Genomic DNA, 14325 nt, shown 5'->3' with positions numbered 1-14325 from the left:
GTACTAGAGATTTTTGATGGAAGATGTATAATATACACTAGGGTGTTATAATGAACTATGAGATTTTCCCGCCAATAATGGTACCAATATTAGTAAAGGCACCATTTTTCAATTATCTGCTTTTTTTTTTTTTGGCTTTTTGGGTCACACCCAGCAATGCACAGGGATTACTCCTGGCTCACACACTCAGGAATTAACTCCTTGCAGTGCTCAGGGGACCATATGGGACACTGGGAATTGAACCAATTGAACCCTGGTTGACCTCATGCAAGGCAAACACCCTACCCACTGTTCTATCGCTCCAGCTCCCAATTATCTGCTTTAAAAAAAAACCAAAATAGCTACTGACACAATAATTTCACTTCTCACTTGTATTCTAGCATGTTCATAAAATTAACTGAAAAGAAAAGTATGATAAATATGTATATGTAACACAGTCTAAGTTTGCTAAAATATCATATGAACAAGCTGGGAAAAATATCGAAAATTATTACTATAATGTAATTATTTAGTCCAATATGATGTTAAAAATTGGCTTTTTAAAGGTGGCTCAATCTTTATAATATCACTGTAAATAAAGAATCCAAAATTGTATGTATCAAAGATATACTGAAAATAATGACCACAGTAATTTGGAAAATGGCACAATTCCTTCAAGTGGAATGGTCCTGAAGGACTATGTGGAGACAACCTGTCTCAGAAATAGATGCTACCACATGGAACAGGAGGCTGCAGTGAGCTATAATCTCAGTTAACTGGAGGAAGACCTGACACCTATTCAATTTCAAATTACCCACCTACATTGACTCTCACTGTTTTCAAATTTGAACTAGGTACTTACTGTTCCTCCAAATGATATTTAAATATATGCAGCTGGGGATCAAAGTAGATTTTGGCAGCTTCCTACACTAGTGACTCACAGAGCTTGCCTTCAACGAAACCTCTCAAGTCTGTTCCTTTCATGATGCTGTGGAGTAACATTTCTCCCACATTGTCCCATTTAATGAATTTGTGTGTAAGGCTTCACTTTTACAAACTATTCAATACCATCTTCCTGGATTTATCTGAGATTTCCAGATCACTGAAAGCTTCTGGGCTCCTGGTTCCAATACACAGCATAGGTAATGCACCCCTCCAACCCCTACCTGACTTGAAAGCTTGGTGCATGTAACAGCCAGGTGCCAATTATTAATTTACTGACCCTGAGCTCCAAATCAAATGCCTTTCATTGTCTCTTTTGCAATGACAGAACTGAACTTCATAATTTTTTTCTCCCTTGCCAGCTCATATGATGTAAGATTTTGCCAGTCAGTAGAAGGCACTGGAGACAGTGGAATAGGAGTTTGTCATCCTGGTGCCAATTGTACTACAAACTCTTCTTAGCAGTTGACAGCAGCAAACACCCTCAATGGCATACAGTTCCTGCAGAATCTAGCAGCCAACAGTAGAATACACCACCCCAAGGGTAAGAAACCCCTGGAAAGCTGATCTTACAGTCCTGCTGGCACATGTAGTAAATAACTTCTTCGGAATATCTCCAAGAATCTTCAGGGAGTCCTGTTGGTGCAGAGCCCCAGAAGCTGCACTGCTACACATGACTGAGCCTGTGACCACAAAGTCTGGATCATGCTTTGTCAGGGAGCTTTTTTAAAACAAGTAGTGCTAGCTCCTACTATCTACTTATCACTCTGTTCTTTGGCGTTCTCATCAACTCTATGGTGGCCAATCCGTTGTCTTCATTATTATTTTCAAACATTCCCTGTTCAAATCTGCATGATCTTTCTCTCCTGATTGGGCTTAAGCTGATCTAGCTCATTATCCAAATTATTAATAAACATCTTGAAGGAATAAAGGAAAAGCCATGCCAATTCTTCCCATACATAATAATATACTTGATAAGGTAGAAAATTGGTGATAGAGTATGAAAAGGTTCTTACAAGAGGTGTCTGAAATATAAGTCATGAAGGCCAGATAACAGAAGAATTCGCCTATATGTGACAGCCTTCCTCTGCGCTTCTATTCCCTCTGGTTGGAACATTTGCCCCTTAATCTTCCCCTATTTTCTTAATCTCCACAGTCAGTTCTCAGTGCAAATTTCAGCTTCAGGATAAGCTTTTCCTGATCTCACAATCACAGTGATCATCTATTTGGATTTCATGCTTCTTACTGTACATACTTATTCATGAACTATTTTTAACTTCTTGGAAATAAGTTCCAGGAGAAGAATATGCTCATCTTTTCCGACATCTAGCCCAGTGCTTAACCTAGAATGGGATGGGTATTCCATAAATATTTGTTGAATTGAGAGAATGGCTCCACATTATCAGATGAATGACATAATATCAAAAAGCTAAGAATGCTATTAAGATCGTACATCTGTGAATCATCAACCAAGGGAGTAGTCAAAGGTTTTACAATGAACATCTCTAGCATCAATTTAAATAACAAGACCAAGGGAGGAAATCTGTAGTCCCCCATATTAAATATAACCTGCTGTATTCTACTTACCAATTTTGTTTTTTCCTTCTTCATACTTTATTCTTTGTAAAATGTGATGTACGATTCTACTTCTTGTGGCATTGTTGAAGAATGTGTCTTTGTTGTGTATGATGAAGCTGCACACAATATTGAAAATACAAGTTGAGGATTAATTGCAAGTAAGCCTTGGAAATGCTGAGATAATTTGCAGTTACTGAGAGATGTCTTCATTTAGCCAGAGAGGGGGGGGATATGTCTGGAACAGCCTGAGAGATACCAGAGATGACACCTGAGGCAGCAGACTCAAGAGTCTCTGGTTTGATTCTCAGTCTCCTGACAATTTACATCATTATATTAGGAAGGAGCAGGAGTTAAATAAAATTAAGAACTTTAAACTAATAACAAGTCTAAGCCTCGTATCTCTTTTTTTTAGTAATGTCCTTAGATAAATTTAATGAAAAGCTCGTGTTGTGTTTATGTTTTCATGTCTCTTGTCCTCCCTGACGTCTTAGTCACCTAGTTTAAATGGTGGAACAGGAATTGGGTACTAGCCTGACTCAGCAGTGAGTTGAGATGTGAGTCATTGGAAACAGCCCATGTCCATTTCTTGTTGTTTCTTAGATGGGCCACTCAACCCCTCTTTACACCGATTTATGTGTCTGCCATTGAATGACCCATCCTACAATGCTTCTTAAGGGGTGTGTAACCCCAATATATGCACACACCCTTGCGCTCATGCACACAACTACACAGGGTTTTCCAGTGTTTCTACCTCGTTGAGTTTTCCCAGTGACACTTAATCCAACATGAGGTTTAACTCCTTTGTCATAGAGCCATGATTCCCTTCCAAGGGTTATGCTAAATAGTAGACTCTCAGAAATACACTATAAATTGTAATTCATACATTATAAAGTATATTAGTTAACAAGCTTTTGTTGGGTGTTGGACAACACACGGGAATATCAATGTAGGTAGTCGCTGCCTTCAAAAATGCTTTGTCACATCCTTCAGCAAGTTTCCTCACTTCTTTTACAGCTCTCTTGCCCACGTCCCCTAAGAAAAGCTCAGAACATGGAACCGAAGAGACAGCACACAGGCAGGGTGTTGGTCTTGCAGATGGCTGATTCAGGTTCGGTCCCCAGCACCCCATCTGGTCCTTCATGCCCAGAAGGAGTGATCCCGAAGCACAGAGCTAGGAGAAAGCCCTGAGCACCACTGTGTGCAGTTTAAAACAAACAAAAAAGATAATACTGAGAGCCCAACAGGAGCACAGAAAATAAGATGGGAAAGTAGCCTAGAAGGCTATTTTCAATAAATAAACAAACAACACAGAAGGCTCAATTAGCAGCAAACAACTCAGAAAACACTCAATGACTGTAATAACCCCATTGTGAGATATAACAACTGTCACAAATTTTCTTTTACTGGACTATTTTTTGATAATTCCTTTTGCCACTGTGCTGTAATAAGCAATATAAAAGAAATTGTTTTGTATCTGACAATGGGGCAGGCTTGGGGGTGGGGGGGTGGGAAACTGGGAACAAGGGTGGAGGGAAGGCCACACTGGTGGTGAGATTGGTGATGGAACACTGAATGCCCAAAACAACTGTATTATGAACAACTCTGTAAACCGCATTGTTAAATAAATATTTTTTAAAAAGAAATAAAAAAGAAAGCTCGGTACTCCCTCTTCTGTGCTATTTCATATTGCAGAAGCAAAACGACTTACCAATCACTCGGTCTTGACATTTATTTGCCTTCGTTCATCCATACAACAAATGTCTATTGAGGGCGCTCTGTAGGGTACTGATTTTGCAATGATAAACACACAACAGATAAAATCCTTGTCTGTGAGTAGCTCATAGACAAGCAGGGAAGAAAGACCATAACAGAAACAAACATGATCACACAGAAGAGCTGGGCAGAATCAATCTCCTTTGACACGTTTCCTCTCCCAGTCAGGACTAAAAGCTGAATCACAATTTCTGGAGCCCTGGGGTCTTGTGAGTGTCCGTAACAGGTTACTGTCCAGAGAGGTTACTGGAGAGCAGGGGTAAGTGAGGGTCAGAGAGCTCTGTGGGAAATCAGTGATACATGTTTAGCTCTATGACAATGAATTCTCAAGACGTGTTCAAATAAAAAGAGGAGAAAATGAAACCAGTCAGTGAAAGGATGGTCTCAACTTGGGGTCGGGTTTTAGGAGAAGAGTTAGGAATGTGAGTTTGTGATACCACATAAAGAAAAGAATGCCAGTGGAAATAAAGACAATGTGTAAATCCCAGGAACCAATTCCTTAGAGAAGTATTTTCCTCTTCTATGTCTCCTGGATTCTGTTGTTGAATACTGTTCTCAGAATAAAGTAATCTGATGTGATTGGTGCCAGAGAACTGCAAGGTGGGTGAATAAGGATGCTAAGGATGTGTAGCCCATAGAATGATTTTTGCTAAGATTTTCTGAAAATGTTTCATGGTATCAAAGAGGGAGAGGCGGAAATCAAGAGTTCCATGGAATATGCTTCCTCTTATCTTTTTTTTTTTTTGCTTTTTGGGTCACACCTGGCGATGCACAGGGGTTACTCCTGGCTCTTGCACTCAGGAATTAGCCCTGGCAGTGCTCAGGGGACCATATGGGATGCTGGGAATCGAACCCGGGTCAGCCGTGTGCAAGGCAAATGCCCTACCCACTGTGCTATCGCTCCAGCCCCGCTTCCTCTTATCTTATTCTATTCTGCTTTTCCACCTTACTTGAGACAGACCATTGCATTTTAATGCCAAGTAAAAGGGTCGTAAATAGACGACAAATAAAAAGCCCATTTTGACTCCCAATTTCAGATGGCAACAGGAAGCTGATAAGCATGACCATACTTGACAAGATAATTTCGGGCTAAAAGCCCGTGGCTCTCCTCTGTTAAATGGTTTTCTGCTGCCTTCTCTTTTTATAGCACCACAATCACAATAAGCACACAGGCAAGCTTCACAATTTTGTTTTCTGCTTCGGACATTGTGGTTGTACCTCAATCTTTGAGATTCTCTGGTGAGGACAAAAAAAAAAAAAAAAGACAAGTGTCCGCAACCCCCACCCCAGGTACACAAAGCCGTTCCATCCTGCAACAATAACCTGTGAGGTATGTAGTTCAGAGCCACACCTTACAGATGTTGTTCTTTTTTTTTTCTCTTTTTGGGTCACACCCGGTGATGCACAGGGGTTACTCCTGGCTCTGCACTCAAGAATTACTCCTGGCGGTGCTCAGGGGACCATATGGGATGCTGGGAATCGAACCTGGGTCGGCCGTGTGCAAGGCAAATGCCCTACCTGCTGTGCTATCACTCTAGCCCTCCGCACCTTACAGATGAACAGAGTCTATGTGATGTGGCCAAAGTCACTCAACTCAGAAGTGCAGAGCCAGGAGCTGAATGCAGGTGGTCTGGCTCCAGAGGCTTCCCTACTATTATCTCGTTCACTCGCTCTGCGCAGAAACTCCCTGATTCTTGGAGGTTCCCTTTCCTTGAGCTCAGTCCATGAGCTGCCCTGCTGAAACATTCTCTTTGCTTTCCCTCATTCTCCAAGCCTCTACCTGGACCACACCTTCCTTCAAAGGTGTTCCTTATTACCACCACCTACCCTTCCTGGGACAGTAACGTGGAGCTATAAAAACAGGAAGAAACAGAAAACTATTTCCCAGAGGGGGTAGATTAGCTTTTAGACCTAGGAGATGTTAGTTCCAAAACTACCTCTGATCTCTTAGGACACTGAAGTGAAACAGGCCTCAGGTTTCAGTGTTTCACAAAGTAGATGACATCCCCTCTTAGTACAAACTGGACTGAGATTGACTGCAACCAATACTATGGTGTGTGTGTGTGTGTGTGTGTGTTTGTGTGTGTGTGTGTGTGTGTGTGTGTGTGTAGGGGGGTGATGTCTCTCTGCTTAAGAAAGGTAAATTTCCAGTAGGTTTCCTTTTTCTGAAGAGAGGGCAATGGGCCAAATAAGTTTGGAAACCTCTGGTCTAGGCATGATCACAACACAACATGTTGTGTTGAGTCAACTATAATTGACTATAATGGGTATCAGTTAGCTCAACTGTGAAATGGGATTATTATTGTTTTTAGTCTTCCGAGGATTTGGGTAGAATAAGGCAAAATGATAAACACTGCTAAGTGCATTGTTCAGTATTTAATAAGCTCTCAGAATAGTCTTGTCAGTATCGATACATATATGATGACATGCCTGACTTTTCTATCTGAGCTCCAGGAAAGGAACTGCTCATGTTCATAACTATTCCCATCATGTGTAAGGTCTAACTGTACAAATGCTTAATGTCTGGTCTGAGAATAAGCTGACTGTCTTGAGAATACTAGCTAATATTGAGAGCTATGAAACTGAATCCCATCTCCTTCCTCTTGTTTTCTGGAAATCTTCCTACACACTCCATCTTTCCAATTACCACATGAGCCTTTCTCATTACCCATCTAAAGACCATAGGACAGGTTTTAGAGTGGAGTAATCCCATTTATCCTTCAAACTGTGATGACTGAATCTATATAATGCTTTGGGAACATGGTCATTTTGGAGCCTGAGAGATAGCACAGCAGGTAAAGTACTTACTGGAACTCTATATATATAGTCTTCTGAGCCCATCACGAGTGATACCTAAGCACAGAGCCAGGAATAAGCCCTGAGCACAAGGTGTGACCCAAAACCCAAAACAAAATGTTATTTTGACAATACCAATCTTTTCAACCCATGAACATAGCATATATTTCCATTTCCTTGTGTCATCATATTTCTTTTAGTAGTGATTTATAGCTGTCTTTGAATAGATCTTTCACCTATTTTGTTAAACTGATTCTCAGATTTCTGATCCTGAAGCAAAATTGTGATTGTGCTTATTCTGTAAATTTCACCATAACAATAAAATAAAAGATAAAAACCATATGATCATATCGATAGATGCATAAAAAGCAGTTGACAAGATCCAGTATCCACTCATGAAAAAAAATACTCAACAAAATGGAAGTTGAAGGAACAATACAGTCAAAGTCATCTACCACAATCGCACACAACAAGTATTATTCTTTTTTTTTTCCTTGTGGGTCACACCCATCAGTGCTCAGGGACTACTCCTGGCTCATACACTCAGGAATTACTCCTGGTGGTGCTCAGGGGACCATATGGGATGCTGGGAATCGAACCTAGGTCTGCCGTGTGCAAGGCAAACGCCCTACCTGCTGTGCTATTGCTCCAGCCCCAAGCATTATTCTTAATGGGGAAAAAACGAAAGCTTTCCCTCTAAGATCAGGCACATGGGAAGATTGTCCACTCTTACTATTCCCATTCAATATAGTACTGGAAGCACTTTCTATAGCTGTTAGGCAAGAAAAATATATCAAGGCCATCCAGATAGGAGACAAAAAGTCAAGTTTTCACTACTTGCTGATGACATGATACTATGCCTAGAAAAATCCTAAAGAATCTACAAAAAAGCTCCTGCAAACAATAGATTTGTTTAGTAAAGTAGCAGGTTACAAAATCAATACCCAAAAGTTCATGACTTTGCTATATACAAATAATGAAAGAGAAGAAAGAGATATTAGGAAAACAATCCTGTTCACAATCGTGCCTCAGAAAATCAAGTACATTGGGATCAGCTTAACTAAAAAGGTGAAGGACCTACACAAAGAAAACTATAGAACATTACTTCAAGAAATAAAAATGACAGGACAAACAAATAGATCAAACACTCTTGAAATTCACGTGGATTCATATGGAGCAATTAACTCCCATGTATAGCTAAAGCAATCCTTGGGAAAAAGAAGATGGGAGGCATCACCTCCCTCATCATCAAACTCTACTACAAAGTGGTAGTAATTAAAACAGCATGGTATTGGAATAAAGACGGACCAGCAGATCAATAGAATAGAGTTGAATATCCAGGCACTGACCCTCAGATGTATGATAACTTATTCTTTAATAAAGGAGCAAGAAATGTAAGTGGAGCAAGGAAAGCCACTTCAACAAATGGTGCTGGGAAAACTGGACAGCTACATGCAAAAAAAAATGAACTCAGATCTCCAAGTATATTATATGTGTCTCTTTTGGCTGGGACCTTACCGGCCTCTTGAATATGGGTGCATGCACCCCTTAGCTCTGGGAACTTCTCAGTTTGGTTTCTTTGATTACTGATTGTTCATTGAGATCACTGTCCTGATGCTCAGGAACTCTACTTATACTTAAGCTATCCCTCTCAAACTCATCTTGTTCTGTGGTGCTGTTCATTTACTTTGAGGTTCCCCCGTTCCATCTTTTGTTGTTTTCTAGAAGTTTCCTTATCCCATCATGAAGCTCACCATTTTTATCCTCAGCTGCTGTTACTTTTTTGCCAAGGCCTTCCATTGGGTTTTTCCCCACCTTTACTTAGTTCTGTCACTTCTGATTATAGTTTTCTCATTTCTGAACTCATGCACTCTTATACTATACCATTTTTTTAACCTCATTAAATGTTCTCAACATGTTCACTCTAATGCCCTTATCTGAGAGGTTGTCTTGCTGGCCAGATTTGGTCCAGTCTTTCTGGCTACTATCTTCACTCACAAGCTTTTAGGGTTCTAGTCTGCTTCCCCATTATGCCTTTTTCGGTCTGGGGGTGAATTTTTCTAATTCACCACCTATAAGCCCACACCACCTTATCCCCAGAGAGCTCTCTGAGGGATTCAGAGGAGTATTCTTCTCTTAGTTCCCTGCCAGAGCTTTCAAAACAAATCTTGATCTAATTAATTGTTTGGAGTTTCATGTGAGGATTCCAGAGTGATTTTCAATGTTACTGGGCCTTCATCTCCTCCAGCTGTGATTTAGGGTTCTATAATTTCTTACCGGACTGGAGCGATAGCACAGCCAGTAGGGTGTTTGCCTTGCATGTTGGCTGACCTGGGTTAGAGTCCTCCATCCCTCTCGGAGAGCCTGGCATGTTACCAAGAGTACCCCGCCTGCATGGCAGAGCCTCACAAGCTACCTGTGGCGTATTTGATATGCCAAAAACAGTAACAACAAGTCTCACAATGGAGTCGTTACTGGTGCCCGCTCGAGGAAATCAATGAACGATGGGACGACAGTGCTACAGTGCTACAATTTCTTACCACCAGGGTTACCTCAGTGAGTTACTGAAGGGATAGGTGACTGACACTAGAATTGAAGTTGCTATTAGCATGATGTTGTCAGGAGCAGCCAGGCCACTTCAGAACCCGTGGGTTCACTAGGGAAGTATTGGACTGCCATGCGTTAGTGGCCATGCATTTCTGGGCAACCCAAGAGATGGTCCTGTTATTCCGGGTCCTCCAGTGGGCCAGTTCCTTCCTTCAGAAGTACTTTTGGGAGATGGGAGCAAGAGGGATCATGCACAGGGGAGCCCAGCCAGGCAATGAGGTTTCTGAGCTGTCTCTATATATCTCAATATGCAAAGTGATATGTGCACACAAAGGTTCATTATGGCATGTGTTATAACAACAAAAATCTGGGAAGGATGTGAAAAAATTCTTTAGCAGAGAACAGGATGAATAAATCATAGCACAACTCTAAAATGGAATAATACTCTGTAGCTGTAGGAAGATGAAGAGTTTTCAATGTTGATATAAAAAGACCCCCAAGTAGCTGGAAACTAGACCATATTGGCAAGAGAAACAAACACAATAATAATCAGATTTGACTGCATGAAATTTTAAGAGCTTCTGCATATCACAAGAAACTACTACAGGAACAAAAGGCGACTTAGAAACTGGGAAAAGATATTTGTATATGGCATGTCTACAAGACATTAATATTCAAAATATATGAAGAAATCACTACTTAACAACAAAAACAGCAAGTGCCTAATAAAAAAAGTGCCCAATGCATGAATAGACATGTCTAAAGAAGATATACCTATGGCTCACAGACACTTGAACAAAGAAAAGCTCAACATCACTTTTCTTAGATAAATGCAAATCTATATAAAAATTTCATGATACATAATAGTGACATTTTAGCTTAAAAGTAAATATTTCAGACAACTTTTTAACTTAGACTTTTAAATAGAATTTTTAAGAAGGTGAACCAAAGGTTAACTGTCATTTAAATTATATCCCCAAGTTAATGAAAATCTAAGTAGGAACAAATTAATCAATTAATTTTTTTTATGTGACGAGTCCTATTTTGAGAGATTTTGGGACTTTAGACAACTGCATAGCAATAAATTAAATTATAATCTGAAGTGTAATTGTTATTAATAAAAGCGTGTTATGAGTTATGACTAGTAAAGATTTTTACTTTTTTTTACAATTAAGGTGATAATCTATTGAAGAATAAAACAATATGAGACATTTTCCTTATCCCAATGGTCATTTCTAATTGTACTTCACGATAGCATCTTTGGTATTTAGATGTTAAATGCAAACTAAAAATAGTTGATCTTTGGACTTCCATGGAAACATGGAAAATTAAACACTTGCATTCAACTGTGCCCTTCTCAAAACACACAAATATAATATTAGTATGTGTGTACGTGCATGTTCAAGTAAAGTTGAGTAAATTCAAAGAACAAAGATAGCAAAAAGTAATAACAACAAAGTGTTGGAATGTAAAAAGTGGACAAGCAACATAGACTTAGGAATCCTAAGTTAGGAATCCTAACTTAGACTAGCACTGAATCCTGAAGAAGACGACAATAACTATATTCATAAACATAATCTCCTAAAATCTTAGAAGCACACACCAGTGGCTTCTGGAAGTGAGGTGAAGGAGTTTCCCAGTCACACAGACTCTCCTTTGCCTTCTGCCCCCCCCTCCACAGAGTAATCCACCGTTAGTAAAACGGGGATAACGGGGGTGCTCGTGTGGTTCCTTGAGCACCGCTAGGACCACCTCCAAACACTGAGCCACAAGTAGCCCCTAAAACACAGTCAGTTGAGTTCTCCAAGAAAGAAAATAATAAAGAGTTCCATTTGCAATTGCATCAAAAAGTATAATATATCTAGGAATAATTTTAAACGAGCAAATGTCTGTACACTGACAACTGTAAGACACTGATAGCAGAAACTAAACAGGACATAAGTGGAAAGATCACTTTAAAGTATATGCTCTTTTTCATTATGGAGGGGTTGGATCACACCTGGAGGTGCTCAGGGCTTAATCCTGACTCTGTGCTCACAGATCACTCCAAGTGAGGCATGGGGGACCATATGTAGTAGGACTGAAGCAGGGCTGGCTACATACTAGGCAAGAACTTTGCACACTGGACTAGCTCTGTGACTCGAAATATATAGGAAATTTATAGTCTTCCTGTTTTTCAGTTTGGGGCCACACCCAACAGTGCTCCGGGTTTACTCCTCGCTCTGTGGATCAATTCTGGAGGGACTGAGGGGACCATATGTGGTGCCAAGGATAATTCTGAGGTTGGCTGCATGCCAGGCAAGTGCCTTACCTCCTGTACTCTAAAAAGGAAACACTCTTAAAAAAATTATATATGTCTGTGTACACACACACACACACACACACACACACTAGCACACACACACACACACACTAGTTTGGAAACATAAGCAATTTCCTAACTGATCCTCAGACCAGAAAAAATCCAATTTAGAATAAGCTTTGGCTTATCACTAATTAGGGAGTTTCTGTAACTCAGTCGATAGTTTTTGCTGAACTACCAAAGGATTTGTCAGAGCATAAACTGACCATGCAGTGACTTATCTATGGCCATTAACTCCTGCTGGTTTGGCCACTAGTCTTGTTATTAGAATCCCTCAGGGAGCTGAGTCGGCTGGAGTTTTACCGAAGGAACAGATTTGTCTACTTGCCTCAGTTATACTACTGTGTATCATCAAAATTCTAGACAATCTGTCAAGCCTCTGCATAATTTCGAAGTTGATAAAATTGCTCTCACAATTCCCCATATTTTCTCTTTTATGACCTTTGCCTCTTTACCATATTAGTGACATATTAGTGACAATCTTTATCCCTGGCTATTTAGCTTCAGACCACCCCCTTCTTTAACCCTTTCCTCTCCATCTTTATTTTTAACTCCCTAGAAAGGAGCTGATAGATTTACTCATAATGGAGTGTAAATGGAGATGAACACAAAAGTTTTCATCTTTCCCTGGGATATTTCTATCTTAAGTGACATGGCTTAAACCAAAAGCTGAGAGTTCAAATGGTAAAACCGTAAATATTAATGAGCACACGCATGGTTACTAAATTATCTTTAAGATTTCTCTTCACCCCTTTTGTACGTCATGCTAAAACCCTGACAATGCATTTGGAGCGCTAATATGTTCTGCCAGTAGGGGGCACTCTAGATAATAAAAATAATTAAAAAAATAAAATCAAGGTGATGGAGTTTGCTCTTCATGTATGTCTCTTGTTCCTGTCAATACCACCACAGTCATTATTCTTCAACCTTTCAATGGCATTGCAGATGCCTGCTTAGAAAAAAAACAACAACAAAACTCCCCACTAATTAGACTCACTGCATTGCCCTATGCGCAGGTAACCAGCAGAAAAGCCTCTTCTGGGCTCTGAGGTTTGGCTTCCAGAGTCCCCAGTTTCATTAGCAGTTAGATTCCTTTTGTTCCCCTGTGCTAGGGGACAGTCAACTGCTTCCCTTCCTGCAGAGCTAGCTGCAGTGGCGTCTGCACTATCTTTGTGCCATTTTTGTTCTCTAATCCTTCTGTCAACCTCTTACAAAACAGCTGCAGGAAGAGGTGATGTAAGGACAGGGGTGGAGGGTCACACTTTGGTGGTGGGGGTGGTGATAGGGTACAGTAACTTTGCATATTGGTACTATAAATGCTAACACTACCATAGCCATATTGCCTAAACTATAATAAAAAGTTAAAAAACAAAAACAAAATAAAATAACTGGCTGGCTCCAGTTTTCTTGAAGGAATTCAGTGTGTCACAGGAAGCTTAGAAGACATTTTCTGGGCAAGAGGCTTTCTCTCTCTCAGAAACGATAAGCTGCCGTCTACCTAGCCCGCTGGAATTCCAACAGGACTAGCACTCCACTATAAAGACTGTTTCTGGGGCTGGAGTGATAGCATAGTGGGTAGGGTGTTTGCCTTGCACTCGGCTGACCCAAGTTCGATTCCCAGCATCCTATATGGTCCCCTGAGCACCGCCAGGAGTAATTCCTGAGTGCAAAGCCAGGAGTAACCCCTGTGCATCCCCAGATGTGACCCAAAAAGCAAAAAAAAAAAAAGGCTTTCTGAATTTTGAATTTTGTCAACAATGATTTCTGCCCCTTTTTGTTAACTAGCACAGAAACCTCTTTTCCTAAAAATATGCTTGGTGCTTCAAACAAAACCATGTAAAACATCCTCTGAATCTTAGCAGAGCTCAGATTAATTTGTCATACAAATGTAACAATGTGAACACAAAAATGTCACTCTAGGGTCCTGAGCCAATGGCATCATTACCCCCAATTGGATACAGGCCTTTGTGGGGTAATGCATCCATTCCCATTCTCATGGTCGGTCAGTCCAGTCACCCCTGGAGGGAGGAGTGCAACACTCCCACTTCCCAGCTTGGACATAAGGATTGTCTCAGATGAGGAAAAGAAGTGACATCTGTCACATCTGAGCAGGAACTTGAAGAGCCAATACACACTTCTACAGTCCTTTTTCCTCTGCCATGAGAATGTACATCTTAGGGACATGGTGCTTCTTCAGTTAAGATCCTGTAATGCAGAAGACGTGTCAGGAAGCTACCCCATAACTATGTTCCATGAACAAGAAGGAAAGCTGGGTCCCAGTCAGAGAGAATTGAGGATTCTTTGTTACTGCAGCAGAACCTTGCAAAGTCTGGCTGGCACTCTGTGGA

At 40.5% G+C, this 14325-nt stretch overlaps 1 protein-coding gene across 4 annotated transcripts in view; it reads right to left on the bottom strand.

The window, feature by feature from the left end:
- ANO4 (anoctamin 4) overlaps positions 1-14325 on the bottom strand; it is a 439919-nt gene that overhangs the window by 99616 nt on the left and 325978 nt on the right. For all 4 annotated transcript variants that reach the window (XM_055118276.1, XM_055118277.1, XM_055118278.1 and 1 more), the window contains one exon: positions 2509-2615. In XM_055118276.1, the coding sequence (XP_054974251.1) occupies positions 2509-2615 (107 nt within the window). The remainder of the gene's footprint in view (positions 1-2508; positions 2616-14325) is intronic.

The sequence above is a fragment of the Sorex araneus genome, chromosome 10 (genome assembly GCF_027595985.1).
Source record: "Sorex araneus isolate mSorAra2 chromosome 10, mSorAra2.pri, whole genome shotgun sequence".
In the NCBI taxonomy this organism is placed as follows: Eukaryota; Metazoa; Chordata; class Mammalia; order Eulipotyphla; family Soricidae; genus Sorex; species Sorex araneus.
Note: the sequence above shows the minus strand (reverse complement) of the source record. Positions and strands in the feature narration are given on the sequence as shown.